Source organism: Varanus komodoensis, unplaced genomic scaffold (genome assembly GCF_004798865.1).
Source record: "Varanus komodoensis strain SLA01 unplaced genomic scaffold, ASM479886v1 scaffold4, whole genome shotgun sequence".
Lineage (NCBI taxonomy): Eukaryota > Metazoa > Chordata > Lepidosauria > Squamata > Varanidae > Varanus > Varanus komodoensis.
Window position 1 is genome coordinate 48,477,393 of NW_025335941.1, and position 14,826 is coordinate 48,492,218.

At 41.4% G+C, this 14,826-nt stretch overlaps 1 protein-coding gene across 7 annotated transcripts in view; it reads left to right on the top strand.

Annotated features, from left to right (window-relative positions):
* The window catches only part of LATS2 (large tumor suppressor kinase 2), a 65,841-nt gene that overhangs the window by 42,482 nt on the left and 8,533 nt on the right, over positions 1-14,826 (top strand). For 5 of the 7 annotated variants that reach the window (XM_044441937.1, XM_044441935.1, XM_044441933.1 and 2 more), the window contains 3 exons: positions 1,008-1,187; positions 2,343-2,449; positions 4,736-8,388. In XM_044441937.1, coding sequence (XP_044297872.1) covers positions 1,008-1,187; positions 2,343-2,449; positions 4,736-5,230 — 782 coding nt within the window. In that variant the 3' untranslated portion in view covers positions 5,231-8,388. Of the gene's footprint in view, positions 1-1,007; positions 1,188-2,342; positions 2,450-4,735; positions 8,389-14,826 lie in introns of those variants that run through there. The other 2 variants (XR_006415889.1, XR_006415890.1) reach the window with 2 other exon arrangements.

Genomic DNA, 14,826 nt, shown 5'->3' on the forward strand with positions numbered 1-14,826 from the left:
GAAGGGCTTAACAGAGGAAGCTTCATTCTGGTGTCACAAGATACAGTTCTTAGCAAATGGGACATCAAGGGAGCTGCTTAGGGTGTTGGAGCTGAAGGAAGGTTTTGGACAGGAAGGCTTAGGGTAAAAGAGCAGAGGAATAAAGAGGCAGGCAAAGTGAATGAAAGGACATAGAGTAGGCACAAGTCAACATAAGACAGGAATGGCCAATGTGTGGCCTTCCCCCAGTACATTTGTTAAAATAATTTTGGGATTTTTTTAAAGGTGCCCTAAACACTATGGACAAAAGGTTAAAAATAGCTTGGAAACAAGGTACATTTAACTACTGTAGCACATTCTTGTGCCATGGAGCAATTCAGTAACAAGCCAGCAGATTTGGCCCTGTTGGAGAGCATATCCTGCAGAATGCATGGAAGTTTGTGGCTTATGGTAGGGGTCTGGGTTTTAAAATGGCCCAACTTCAAAAGCTGTCTGCTCCTGAAGTAGAGATTTAAGGAGTGGCAGCACATGATCATAGCAAATAGACAGTTGGGTGATTTCAGTAGCAGAATTTTGGGCGCTGAGGTATGACAACAGCAAACAAAAGAGGAGTATTACATAGTAGTCCAGGCTAGAATACTTATAAACAGAGATGTCTGGAATAAGCGCATAATAACCCAAAGCTCTGCTGTTTGTGAAGTTACATAAACTCACTGATGGTGCCAGTTCCTCATGCCCCAGAGCTGAACTTCTTGTCTTTCAGCAAGAAGTTACAATACCAGAGATACCTTATGACTACTAAGGATTTTAGAAATAATTTTAAAATTAAATTTTCAAGATGTTACATATAAAAATATAGACATGAGTTGTGACTAACTAAATGACAAAACTTTGGAGCAACACATCTCAGAATATTGTGATTCAGAAAAAAACATAGTGAGTGGTGTTCATTTGGTTTCTTGGGAAGTTTCATTTAAGTTCTCTCAGGTAATCATGTTTGTTCCCTGTTTTTTTTCCTCTTTGAAAAGGGAGCCACATCAGGCAGGACAGCATGGAGCCAAGTGATCTTTGGGATGACGTGTCTAATTGTAGATGTGGAGACAGGTTGAAGACCTTGGAGCAGAGAGCTAAAAAGCACCAGAGATGTTTAGCTCATTCCTTAGTTGGAACCCCAAATTATATTGCACCGGAAGTTCTTCTTCGTAAAGGTAGACAATTCCTATCTCTGTGAGATAAAAGTTACCAGGCAATATGATTCCTGTTCTCTAGTTATGTCATGAGGAAAGTTGGAGGTTGAAAGTTCTGTGTTTTGTATCTTTTTATCCTACGGAAGCATAATCATGTTGCCCAGACACTAAATCAGTATACTTTTTGTCCTTAGTGATGTGAGTTGCTTAGATACTCTGCTGGTCAGTAGCAACCACAAATGGTAGAGAAAACAGCAGGACATCAGTGTCTGTTCAATGCCAACTCATTTTCTTGAGGAATTCTGGGCAAAGCACCTCAATGGGATCACTCCTTCAATGAGTACATTCTCCTCATCATTATCATTAGCTCCTCCTCTTTCTTATCACTCAGGCCACTTACCAGTGCCTAACTGCTTTCTGCTTGTCCAGCAAGCTTCAACTGCTCCTCCTTCATCAATTGTCCACTATTTCTGTTGTCTGGGCCAAACCAGGAAACAAATGAATAAGCAGCTTGCCATTAAGAGGAGGAGCAACTCCTTGTCAGTGGACCACCACTGGGTTGGGGTACATGGCATGTGCCCAGCCACCCCTAGCCTTGGTATCAGTCCTGTTTGCTTCTATTTGAACCTTGGAGTTATTTGAAGCATTAATACTCAAAAATGAAAACAGTGAATTTGAGGCAGTAGTTCTTTGTCTTCATCATGCACTCAGTGAAAGATGCACACTCTACTTAACGGTGCCCAACACAGGAGAAATGCTACAACAATAGAATCCTACACATTTTACTCAAATAAATCCTGCTATGTTTAATGGGGTTTACTTCCTAGAAAGTGTGTTTAGAATTGCAGCCTAAATTTACCGAAGCTGTATGATGGAAAATTTGAACTTCTCAGTCAAAATTTTCCTTCAATGTGTGCACTAGTGCAGTACTGTGAGGATACTTAATGATTCACTTTGCTTTCAAGAGCAGAGTCTGCCCTCGGAAATGCAGTTAAAGCCTATTTCTTTTAATCAGAAGGTTTTTTGGCTATAATTTATTCTTCTGAGAGAAAATTATGAACTTGTATGTGACCATTTTAAAAAATGGATTGATTAATGTCTTCGAAACACAAAAAGAAGGTGTGCATAGTCCTGCTCTTACCACTGGATAGCTTATTTCTGCTGCTTAACTTCTAGGATACACTCAGCTTTGTGATTGGTGGAGCGTTGGTGTCATTCTCTTTGAGATGCTTGTGGGACAACCTCCCTTTCTGGCTCCTAATCCCACAGAGACTCAGCTGAAGGTACATTTTCTTCCAATTGGTTGTTACAATACATATTTTAATACACACAATAACAAGTATTCTCTTGGTGGAATTAGATATTGTTAAACATTAAAAATGAGGTGGCTAGATGGAGTCACTGGGGCAGTGGGTGTGGACTTGGGTGGACTCTGAGGGATGGTGGAGGACAGGAGAGCCTGCAGGAATGTAGCCCATGGGGTTGTGATGAGTCAGGCCCGACTTTGGAACTAAACAAAACAAATGTTAAAAATATAATGCAAATATTAAACAGAAAAAGTACAATATAAAATGACAGACAACAGGGTGATAAACAAATATAAATAGCCACTCTCCATAAAGATCTAAAAGGGTTGGATCTAGATTTATGCTGGTCAGTTGCATTGGTAGAAGTGGAACTTCCCACCCCTTTTTCCTATGGCAACCTCCAGAAAAGTACTAAATAGAGATTTAGGAGTTTGTGCTAAATGTGGTGAGCTGTTTTTGTTTGGGTGGTGGGTGGAAGGATTGGGCAAAAGGACCTTTCACAAGTGGAGTCTTTCCTCTGATGAACAATCACTTCCTTTCGTGGAAGGCACATTTTGGATCCAACCTTCAAAAGCCTGGGAGAAAAGAAAGGTCTTTGCCTAGTGCCAAAAAGATAACAATTTATGTGACAAGTGAGCCTCCTTGGGTAGGGAATTCCATGAACAGGACACTACACCCGAAAAGATCCTTCTCTAGTAGCCACACACTTCTTCATGAGCAGGTACATATGGGTGGAGACATTCCCAAGCCATTTAGAACTTTACAGGTCAACACTGACACTCTGAGTTGGCCTTGGGAACAGATTTATATTAGTTGTGCAACTTGGAAAGGATTATACCAGACCCATCTCTTGGTTTTCCCACTCAGTTTGCTTCAAATGAAAAATCTAACCTGAATTAGGTGGATATTAGGTGGCTATACATATCAGTAAGACATTGACTGAATTTTCATATAATGATAAGCTAACTTTCGGGGTTCTGAGATGTACATCGGATACTATTTTGAATGTGCAAGCTGCAGCGGCAGCTTGTCATATTGTGTGAACCTGGGCATCAAGCATTATTTGTGAGCTAATCAGTGCTTCAGTAACCCTAGAACATCCCTTGTTCATTCACAAGCATGAAGAAAGTGGATGATACTAGAACCTGGTGGGAGATCCAGGACAGATAAGAAGCTGTACTTCTTCACACAGTCAGTTAAACTGAGACAAGTTCATGAAAGAGCAGACTATCAATAATTACTAGTCAAGTAATCAGTAGTGTTGGGAGTGAGACAGATAGCTGCTTTGGGCACACATTCTCAAGGGCTAGGCTGCTGGCTGGACTCAGAAGAAGAATCAGAGGAGGAGGGAGAAATATGAGTGGGGGGGCTTGGAATGTGGACCATTTCCAGACACTGAGATGCAAGAATCAGAGATGGTTATCTCAAGGTCAGATGCCCCAGGTGGGCAGGCAGTCTCTGGGAATAACAAAGACATACAGTTGGCAGGGGGAGACTTGGAGGGGGGAAGCTTGTCAGTTGCCAAAAAGGCAGGCACAGCTCTTGACCCCATAATGCATAGTCAGCAGAGGAGAGCACCCCAACCAGAGGGTCAGCATGCAGAGCGGAGTCCTGCTCATTTTCAGAAGGTCCATACTGAAGGGACGGAGCCCATGCATGCTGATAAGGAGAGTTCCTGGAGGTCAACACTAAATTGGGTTCAAGCTGTCAAGAGCTAGAGATGATCCCTACACACATTCAAAGCCACAGACCTTTCTTGCTAAACTTCCTTTATTGACCAAAGCATTTTCCAGATGCACAACACACAGAAGGAATGTGTGAGAGAATGCAGAGTGGTTTGTTGAATCCAATCTACTTGTTATTTGATCAGTATGAATTCCATTAAATAAACTTCTCAATTTGTTAAGCTCATTTAAAAGAGTTCTATCTAAAGTATAGTATATCAATGCAACAAGAAACCTCAGCAGAAGAAAAAAAGCAAAGTGGTGTAATTAACTGGTTGGAAATATTTCTGATACTATATGACAGTCAGTATACCAGAAGGAGTAAGATTTTCTTAATGTTTTTCAGAGAAAATAATGTTAAGATGATCAATTTCTATAATTTTCTTCTAAAATAAATAGAGAAAATCCTACTTCATCTTGATGCTGCTTAGCACATAACACAAATCCAGTTGGGATTTAAGCAAAGCTATTTATATTTGGATGTCTTAAATTTCAGGAGGAATAGTACTGAATGCTAATTGCATGTTTCTCCTTTCAGGTGATAAACTGGGAGAATACTCTGCACATTCCCTCCCAGGTCAAACTTAGTCCTGAAGCAAGTGATCTTATCACAAAACTGTGTTGTGCGGCTGAAGAGCGGCTTGGAAGAAATGGAGCAGATGATATCAAGGTTCATCCTTTCTTTGACTCCATAGACTTCTCCACTGATATCCGCAGGCAGGCAGCTCCCTATGTCCCCAAAATCAGTCATCCAATGGACACCTCCAATTTTGATCCAGTTGAGGAAGATGGTCCTTCAGATGATGCTAGTGAAGATAGCACCAGGGCATGGGACCCACAGACTTCTTCTAGTGGCAAACACACAGAACATGCCTTCTACGAGTTCACTTTCCGAAGGTTCTTTGATGACAATGGATACCCATTCAGATACCCAAAGCCTTCTGGGCTAGAAGTAAGCCAGTCAGAGAACTCTGATGTAGAAAGCAAAGATGGGCTGGATCAGACTGGAGCCTGTCAACCTGTATATGTGTAAAACAAAGCCCAACACTTCTTTCATAAATTTAGGGTCTTCCGTATATAGTCTTTAGTTAACATAAGTTCTAGATGAGATTAATGCAAGTCTGGAAAGGCAAAGACTTGCAAACAAGGTTCTAAGTGCAAGCTGGTTCTGATTTTAGGCTGTTTAACATTGTAAATAGGTATGTTGATGAGTACACTTGAAACCTAGATTTTCACCATAATTTCCAAGGGCTGGTGTGTTGCCCTTCTTAACCAACTTTTCCTTCTGGGTCAGTGTTCCATGCTTCAAGCATTGACATGCTTCCACAGCATTGTGCTATTTTTTTAAGTGAGCAAAGAGCACTTATTTTTGTTTATAGCAGGGTTGTGTTTTTCCTACTAAATTATAGGGATTAATTTTGACAAATCATGCTGCTGTTCCTATTTTCTCCTGTATAATTTTTTTAATCCAGCGCACTTATGTCACATTTTTAGGAAAATGCATAAGATTGAAGAACGTGTAATTAAAGGTCTCTGTGCAATAATGTTTAATAAGAGAACTGTCTAATGTCCTAAATTTGCTAGTGCTGTTTTTCTTCATCCCGTAACCTTTATGTGTATGGGCCTGTTCTCACTTCACAACAATGCAGCATGGCTTAATTTACCCAAGGGAACTGTTGTGTTGTGCAGGGCAGCTGCAAGCACCTGGCTTGCCATATTGTGCAGACAAAGGTAGCAGGGGCTGTTGGAGGGCTAGACAATCCTCAAATAACCCTGAAACAAAGCAGGGGTTACATGTGGGTTGTTAAAGCCACATATAACCACTACCAACTTAGTTTGCATGGCATAGCAAGCTAGGTGCCTTCAGGCACATGGCATGTCATGGTGGCGCCCATGGTTAAATTAAGCGATGGTGGGTTGCTGTGTCATATAAAGTAGGTCTGTGTTTCCACATTTCAGAATAATTTCATTTCCTATATAATTTTTGAAGCTGCTTTATTTCCCTTTTTAAAACAATTTTGGAATTTTAGTGTAATCGGAGTGTGAGCAAGTGGCAGTTGGGGTGTGATTACAGTGACTGGTGTGTGGAGAATGTTGCATGGGCTGTGATAATTTTTTCTGTTTGAAATGACCTTTTTCTTGCCATTCACAGGCAGGTCCTGTGTATCCATTTTACTGAGGATCTACAGCTGTAGACCTTTAGAATTTGTGTGTGGATATATCGTGTGGATGTTTTTTCTATTATGATTGTGTGCCACCGCTATGTGTAAAACAAAAGACAACGCTCTAATTCACATTAGGGATTGGTGGTGTATATAGGGGAAGGAAGATGTTGGTTGAACTAATTAATTTGTTTCATTAAATATTTATCTTTCCACAGAAGGATAAATAGCAAACTATTGCTTTCATAATCAGTGTGTGGCCCAAGATTATACAGTTCACTTACCTAGTACATGATATGTAGTGTTCAGTTGTTTGAAACTTGCCATATAGAATTCAGTAGTAATGGTATCTCTCTGCGAAAAAGGATTTTTCCATTCTCTGTGCCTTAAATTTGATTCAGGAGCCTTATTTTCTTATACTTAAAATTAATAGGACTTTTCAGAGCAGGAAAGTTAAGGGTAATTAAGTGACAATGTATGTATCTTTCTGGAATGTATTGAACATATGAAACTGCCTTTATACTGAGTCAGACTATTGGGTCCACCCAGCCAATGTAGTCTACTCTACTTGGCCACCTCTCTTGAGCAGAGGTCGTCCAAGCCCTGTTACCTGAGATTATTTAATTGGAGACACAGATCTTGGGACATTATATGTATTGTACTTTGTCATTGAACTGTAGTTCATCCCCAGATGCAGCATTTCATCATTGTGACTATATATTGTGGTTATGGCAAACCACTGTACATCGCTACTCTTGAACTAAGGGGAGACAGAAGGTATATATCCATTCAGTTTAGATTTCAGCTCCCAGAAGTCCCAGCCAGCAAAGCAATGAGCAAGAATGCAGGGAGTCGAAGTCTAAAACACGTGGAGATCCACTTTCTGCTCACTCCAAATTTTGGCAATTCCTGAGACCTTATAACTGATGTCAACACATCTCAGCATTTCTAGTTGCTTCTCTGTGATGACCTTGAGGTACAGAAACTGCATGCATGGCAAACCATGCAATTTTCTAAAGCATCAGCAGGTGAACATGAGCATCAGTTATAGCAACAGTGTAAGAAAAATGAGAGCAGATAGATTTTTCTGAGATACCTATCTTGTGGTCACATGACCATATAATGATGTGTATCATTTATCAACATCATATTGAGGCAACAATGACCGACACTCTCCAGTGCTGCGGGGAATTGTGAATTACTTTGTCCAATTTAAATAGATCTTTCCTAATCCTGTATACACAGAAGTCAATATATTTGGGTTGCAGCCTTTGTTTTCTAAATGAAGTACTCAGACGCTGGCCCTGGTTATACTTGGTCTATTATATTGCTATATATTATGATGGACCATACCTAATTCTTCATCTCTAGCAAATGCAAGCATACATTAAAATGTTTTTTTTTTAATTTTTTAAAAATATGCATTTTATTAGCTATGTTAATGTATGGATTATTCAAAGTGATAATGGAATACTAAGGATAATTAAGCCATAACTATCTTCATTTATATTCTATATATACCTAAATAGATTTCCCCCCTCCAAATGCTTAATTCAGATTAGTTTAACAGTCCTATTTTTAAATGATTGATTGCAATAACATTTGAGGGCAATATTCCACTGTTTTTCTTTAACTACTTAAACTGAAGCCTCATTTTTCTTATGTTATTCACATATTATTCCTTAACATTTTAGCCTATCATATCGTACCCATTGTCTAGATATATAAAGCAACAACACCTATAAATCCATCAGGCTAAAACTAAACAAAACGACTGTGTATTTGTTTACATTTGTATGAAAGGAGTGTTCTGAGGTATGCAGTGCTTGTGTTGTGACAGTTTATGAAAGATTCAGTATTACTACTTTTTATATAATAATGCCATTTTTATATTTACATCTATCTGACATTCTTTCATGTGGTAGGTTCTTCCTCAGGAACTCAGTTTAACTGTTATTTATTTATCATTTGCCTTTCAAAAGCTTCTGCTGGCACAATTTATTATTAAAAAAGGAAACAAAATCCAAAATGTGTCTTTGTGTTCTTGTGACCTATGCAAAGTTTGAAGATAAACTGTAATGGCATAGCCCTGTCATTTTTTGTGAGGTAACATGTTACCTCACAAAAAATTGTCTGCTTAAATATTCCTGGTTTTTGGTTGCCTCATTCTGGAAACAGCATTGCCTTCCTTTTCACTTCTGTGAAGCCACTTCTACCCAATCCCCCATCGTGTAAGACAGCACCAGAACCTCTTTGGAGGAGCACAAATGGATGCATCTCATGGAGGGGACAGAAAGTGTTCCTTCTATGAACTTTTAAGTTGATTTCTCTCAGAATGCAAGTCATTTTTTCTGTGCAAAACAAAAGCCTGCTGTTAACAGAGCAGCATTAATTTAGAAAAGTACAGTACTATTGGCAGAAAATCAAACATAATTCCAACATATTCTCACACTCTTCAATGTACTGAATTTCTCCTGGCAGGCAATAATAAATTTGGAGCTGCATCTGACATAAATAGCAAATGTTTAAAATCTGAGAATGCTTTTGCTGGCAGAGAAGTGCATGAAAACATGAATGGTAGTGACATGCTGGGTGGAATTTATGCTGGCTCTGTTCATGGCACTGGATTTTTATTTGTTTATTTGGTAGCTCGATATAATCCACATAATCTTATGCAATTCTATTCTGAAGTAAATCCCTCTGATTCAACAGAACTTGCTCTCAAGTAAATGGATATATGATCTTTGCATGTTTAGATAGAAGAAAAGCATACAACTCCCAGAATGCCCCAGCCACCATAGTGTAAGAATATGCTATAGCTTGCACAGCAGAGAAACAAGGCTTTCAGCTTCCAGAATGCATCAGACAACATTCTGCAATTCTGTCTTCTCAGTGGATCAAGATAGGCATGACTAGCTTGTCCCACTGGTTTCAATCAATTATACCATGCCTAAGTCTAGATCCAAGCCATTAAAGTAAGTACATGTTCACACAATATATAGTTAACTTACAGACTTCACCACATAGAGATACAAAGATCAGCTTTGGTGGTTATATAGAAGAGGGAATTCATGGAAGGAAGGTCTGTCAATGGCATTAGTTGGCAGAGTGCCATGCTCCTGTTCACACTTCAAGATGGCCATTCTGTGCTCTCGCCATAGCATTCTGTAGTCAGCATGAAAAGCCCTCCCTGGGCTGTTTTAGGGAGGCTTGCTCCTTGAGGTGCTAAGAATATAAGAAAAGCCATGCTGGATCAGACCAAAGATTCATCTAGTCCAGGACTACATACACATGGTGGCAAGACCTCCGCCTGTCCAAGCTCCTTAGCAACTGGTGGATGCAGGCATGGCACCACTGGTAAAAGTGGCAGCACATGGCCCACAAGGCTAGTAGCCACTGATAGCCTCCTTTCTCAAGTGTCTGTCCAATCCTTTTTTAAAGCTATCCAGATTGGCGGCCATCCCATAGCCACTGTTTCTAACGCGTAGCGTTGAGTTTGCTTTCTTCACAGCAGGTGCACACTGGGCTGAAATTTTCATTGAGTTGTCCACTACTACCCCAGATCCATTTCTTGCTCAGTCACTTGTAGCTCAGATACTATCAGCATATACTTGAAGTTGGGTTTTTTTGCCCCAACATGTGTTATTCTACACTTGCTTATATTTAACTGCATTTGCCATTTTGATACCCATTCCAACCTGGAGAGATTTCTTTGGAGCTCCCCACAATCCCTTTTGGTTTTAGCCACCCTAAAAAGTTAAGTGTCATCAGCAAACTTGGCCATGTCACTATTTAGTCCTAATTTTAGATAATTTATGAATAGCTTGAAAAGTATTGGTCCTAATACAGAACCCAGTGGGACTCCACTGGTTACAAATCTCCACTGAAAGAATTTGCCATTTATTCCCACCCTCTGCCTTCTGTTCTGTAACCAGTTAGTGATCCATATGATCACCCTGCTTTTATTCATTCAGTAGCCTTTGGTGAGGTACTTTGTTTTCCCTTTTCATAATTCTACAAAACCTGGGGTTTCACTGAGCCTGCTCTCCTGCCCAGGCATCATTATCAAGCTTGAATGCAAAGTGTGAACAAGCAAGCGTTGCCTTAGGCTTCAGGCAGCAGCATCATGCAGCCAAAAAAGGTAACGGTTCCAGCCGGGGTTTGCATAGCATGATACTTCATAAACTGTAGTCCCTGCACCATGATAGAGTCAGTCACAAAACTGTCTTTCTACTACATCCTGTCCCTCTCAAGCCACGCAAGCAATGGAGGCCCTCCCTTAAGGTGGGTCTTTCTATGGAGTCATATTCCTGGCTGCAAGTCTCTTTGAGCACTTTGTGACCCCGCATGGGTATGATTCCTCTCTTGGGTCTCAGACCTCTTTGTAAGCAGCCTGCATTCCCATGGGTTCAGAGCACTCAGCTTGCCTGTCTTCCAAAAGTAGCTGAGTCCCCCCCCCCCCCCCCCCGCATGTTTGCTTTTGCCACTAGTCCCCAGCTCTCATACCCTTAACACCTTGGCAAAGCCTTCGGCTTTTGAGGATCTGTTCACATGTCATTTGAGGGCATGTCTGCAAAGCTACATTAGACCCAATTTGTACACCTGAAAATGTGTCTGTCTGGTACATAAAGGATGCTTTTTTGGCTACAAAAAGATTGACATTTCAAGAATTTGTCAGCTATTAATATTAACTATACACTGTACCATAGTATAGAATGCATATTATACTATAGAATATACTATATGTGTTTATTTCAGTATTTTCAGATGGTTGCATTTGATTGTCTTATCTGTTTTATGCCACCTTGAAAAATCATGCATTTTGAAATGCAGCTAATACACTTTCCGAACCTGTAGAAGAAAACCAATAAATGTGAACTGACAAACAACATGTATATTTTATATCTGTTTATTTTTAGTGCACACCCCAGAGTTAGATAGAAATCGTTCTTATGATGTATACTGAGGAAGAAACCAAGGACAAAGTCCCATTGCTTCCCTGGCAGACGCTTATAAGCCTCTGAACTCAGATGCTGTTAGGCACATCCAGTGCCAGGGTGGTGGAGGGAAGAAGGCTGAACTGCCAACTAGAATTAGAGCAATTTTGCAGTTCCAGCCTTCCCACCACCCAGCACACCCCTTTCCCCACTCCAAGGCCCAGGTATGACCTTGCAGGGGAGGGCAGCAAGGTAGGAAGACCTCAGTGCTTAGGCTCCAGGAAATCGTAAGACCTCCCAGATGCAGTCAGGAGGCCCTAAAATTAGGCCTTTAATACTGTATTAAATAATGTGAATGGAAGATGCATGTCTCATTTATCTCTGCTGTGTCAGCCCATAGAAAGTTATCCTGTTGGCAAGCTTTGAGGGGGAAAGTCATCCATTTTGTTGTTGCTGCTGCTGCAGTTGCCCTGATGCATTGTCGTGTAGTTGGATACAGCCACTTGTAAATGCCATTATTTGAGACCTGAAATAGCATGTTAATGTAGCTCCATGCCACCAGTCCTCCCTCCCTCCCTCCCTCCCTCCCTCTCTTGGATAGACTGAATGCTGCTGGCAATTCATCATGTGCTGGTTGGCATGAACCAGACTTTAATTAAAGGCTGAGAAGACATTATTTTTAGAACAGAGCAGAATTCACATAGCAGATAAACAGTCTATCCACTTATTTGGGATGATTGCCAAAAAACTGAGCTTGTGCAGTACATTTTGCGGATGCCAGATAATGGATTAGTTGTAACACTGTCAACCTTCTGTTACTGCCACATAATCAGTGGCAATCCTCTATTCTCTTATTTCGGGATGAGGAACTTAAGGCCTGGAGGGCAAATCCAGCCCTCTGTGACCAAGACCCTTACCCTGGTCCTTCCACCCACACAAATTGGGAGTTTCCCAGGTTTGGTGCAGATTTTCCCCATTCTAAATGGTTTAAATGTTTCTCCTCGTGCTTAGTTGATGGCAGTAAAAGCTTTAAGCTAACATTAGTTAGTGTGGTCTGTATTTCTGGGTCCACCCCTTCACCTTCAGGTCCCAGCATCCTCAAGAGCTTCTCTAAAATCAAATTCAGCCCTTATGCTAAAGAGGATCCCACTCAATCTTATTTCAGTTCCCTTTTTTCCTACAGCTTGATCTTAAATGTCATGTTCCTGCAATCAAGTTAAGATGGCTTCCACAAGAGCTCCTCAGTATCTTGTTTTAAAAGCTACACAAGTCTTTTAAAAGTCAGAATCTAGTACCTCCATGGTGGGGAAAGTGTGGGTCTCCAGATGTTGAACTGCAGCTCTCTCACCATCAACTAGGATGATTGAGGCTGATGGCATCTAACAACATCTGTAGCTTAGTGACAGAGTATTTATTTATTTATTTGGGGTATTTCTAACCTGTCCAATCACTACACGTCTCTGGACAGCTTACAACAGAGTACATACTTTGCATGCAGAAAGTCCCAGATTTGATCTTCAGCATCTCCAGGGATGATTCTGGAGAGATGTCAGCAGTTGGTGGCTACAGTGCTGGATTAAGAAGACCAGTGATCTGATGCAGTATAAGGCAGGAGATATATATATACACTGTGTGTATACACACACACACACACACACACATACACACACATATATCTTGGGACAGTTCACAACAACAATAAAATGAAATGAAAAATAAAAGTAGCACAGCATCCAATATTAGATATAAAACCACAGATTAAAACAAATTAAAATAGTGGAAGAATAAAAAGGGTTTTGCCTGACGCTGAAAGGAAAGAAGTGTTGGCACTAGGTGAACCTCCCTGGGGAGCGTGTTCCACAATCAGGGCGCCACCACAGAGAAGGCCCTCCTACAGGTAGCCACCCTCCTCATCTCTTTCAGGGAGGGCTCCCGGAGGAGGACCTCTGCCTCAGATCTCAAGGGGTGGGAGGGCACATAGGGAAGAAGGAGGGACTCTGGAGGGACACTCATTAGGATGTTTTCCTGTATTTCCTACACTTGTGAAACACTAAATCAAGCTTCCCAACTTGTCATACCACCTGCAATGCACCATCTAGTTCAGCCTTCCCCATCCTGGTTAACTGCAGCAGTTATTGACTTGAAGTTCCATTGGCCCCAGCCAGCAAAACCAACAGTCAAGGATGTGGAAGTTTTAATTCTACACATTTGGAGGATGCCAGTGGGTGGCGTCTGAGCTAGCTTGTTGAGCCCACTGCTTGAATTAAGGGAATGGAAAATATGGGAGCTCATAATGGACACTCTGCCCCATCACACATACACACACCTACCAATTATGTCCTCCCTTCTAATAATTGTAGCCAAGATAGCTGTCACAAAGGTAGAGCAAGGGGCCTGCCCACTCCCCTGTAATTTGACCATAACAGAAGAGCCGCCAGACCAAACATTCAGAATCTTGGCTGCCTTTGCATGATTCATGTGACTATTTGACCTGGACTTCCCCCAACCACACCTGCTGAAGTTCAAGAAGATACTTGTATGGTCCTTAACACTGCCTGAGATATGCATTCTAAAGAGTTAGGCTATGTCACTTGGCTTCCAGTGTACACAGCCTCTAGGGCAGCTGGGGTGTCATGCCTTGGAGGGTGGCAGGCACTTGTTACTGAAAGATAATCTGTCCAAACCAAGTGCAAAGGAATGAGAAATGCCCGGCTATAGAGTGGTCCATGCAGTGGTGGGGACAGAATTACAGATTACAAGGGGGTAAATCATGCCTCCTGTAGCCATCTGAAAGAGTAGCTGGGGACCAGCACATAAAATAGTGGTCCCCTTAAATAGTAATTTAAACCTTGGTCAAGCCTCAGGGATGGTTGACATGCCTGTCCTCCTACGTTTGTCTTCTTAAAACACAGAGTATTGAGTTCCTAATGGGCCACCAAAAATGGCTAGTTGGCTGCATTCCTCTTTATGGACTACATGCTTTGCACGCTTGACATAACCCATGGCTGGGTCACTCCATTTCCTTACCGCACAGACTTTGAGGCCACTCAGGGTGGAATCAAGTTGCCATTTCACTAATGGAAGCTGAGAGGTTCTGCCCACCCACCACAACAGCAATCTCCTGCGCACCTTCAAAACCTACTCAAGAGGATTGGGAAAATTCCCACTATAGATATTTGGAGTGTGCAGAAATCAGATCAGTCAATCCTAAAGGAAATCAACCCTGGCTGTTCTTTAGAAGGACAGATACTGAAGCTGAAGCTTGAATACTTTGTCCACCTAATGAGGAGGAAGGACTCAGTGGAAAAGACTCTGATGCTGGGAAATACTGAAGGCAAAAGGAGAAGGGGATGGCAGAGGATGAGATGGTTAGGTAGCGTCACTGATGCAATGAACCTGAATTTGGGTGAACTCCAGGAAACAGCGGGGGCAGGAGGGTCTGGCGTGCTTTCCTTCATGGGGGTCGCAAAGAGTCAGGCATGACTTTGCAACTGAACAAGCAGGGTAAGTGAAGGAGAGAAAGTCTTCTG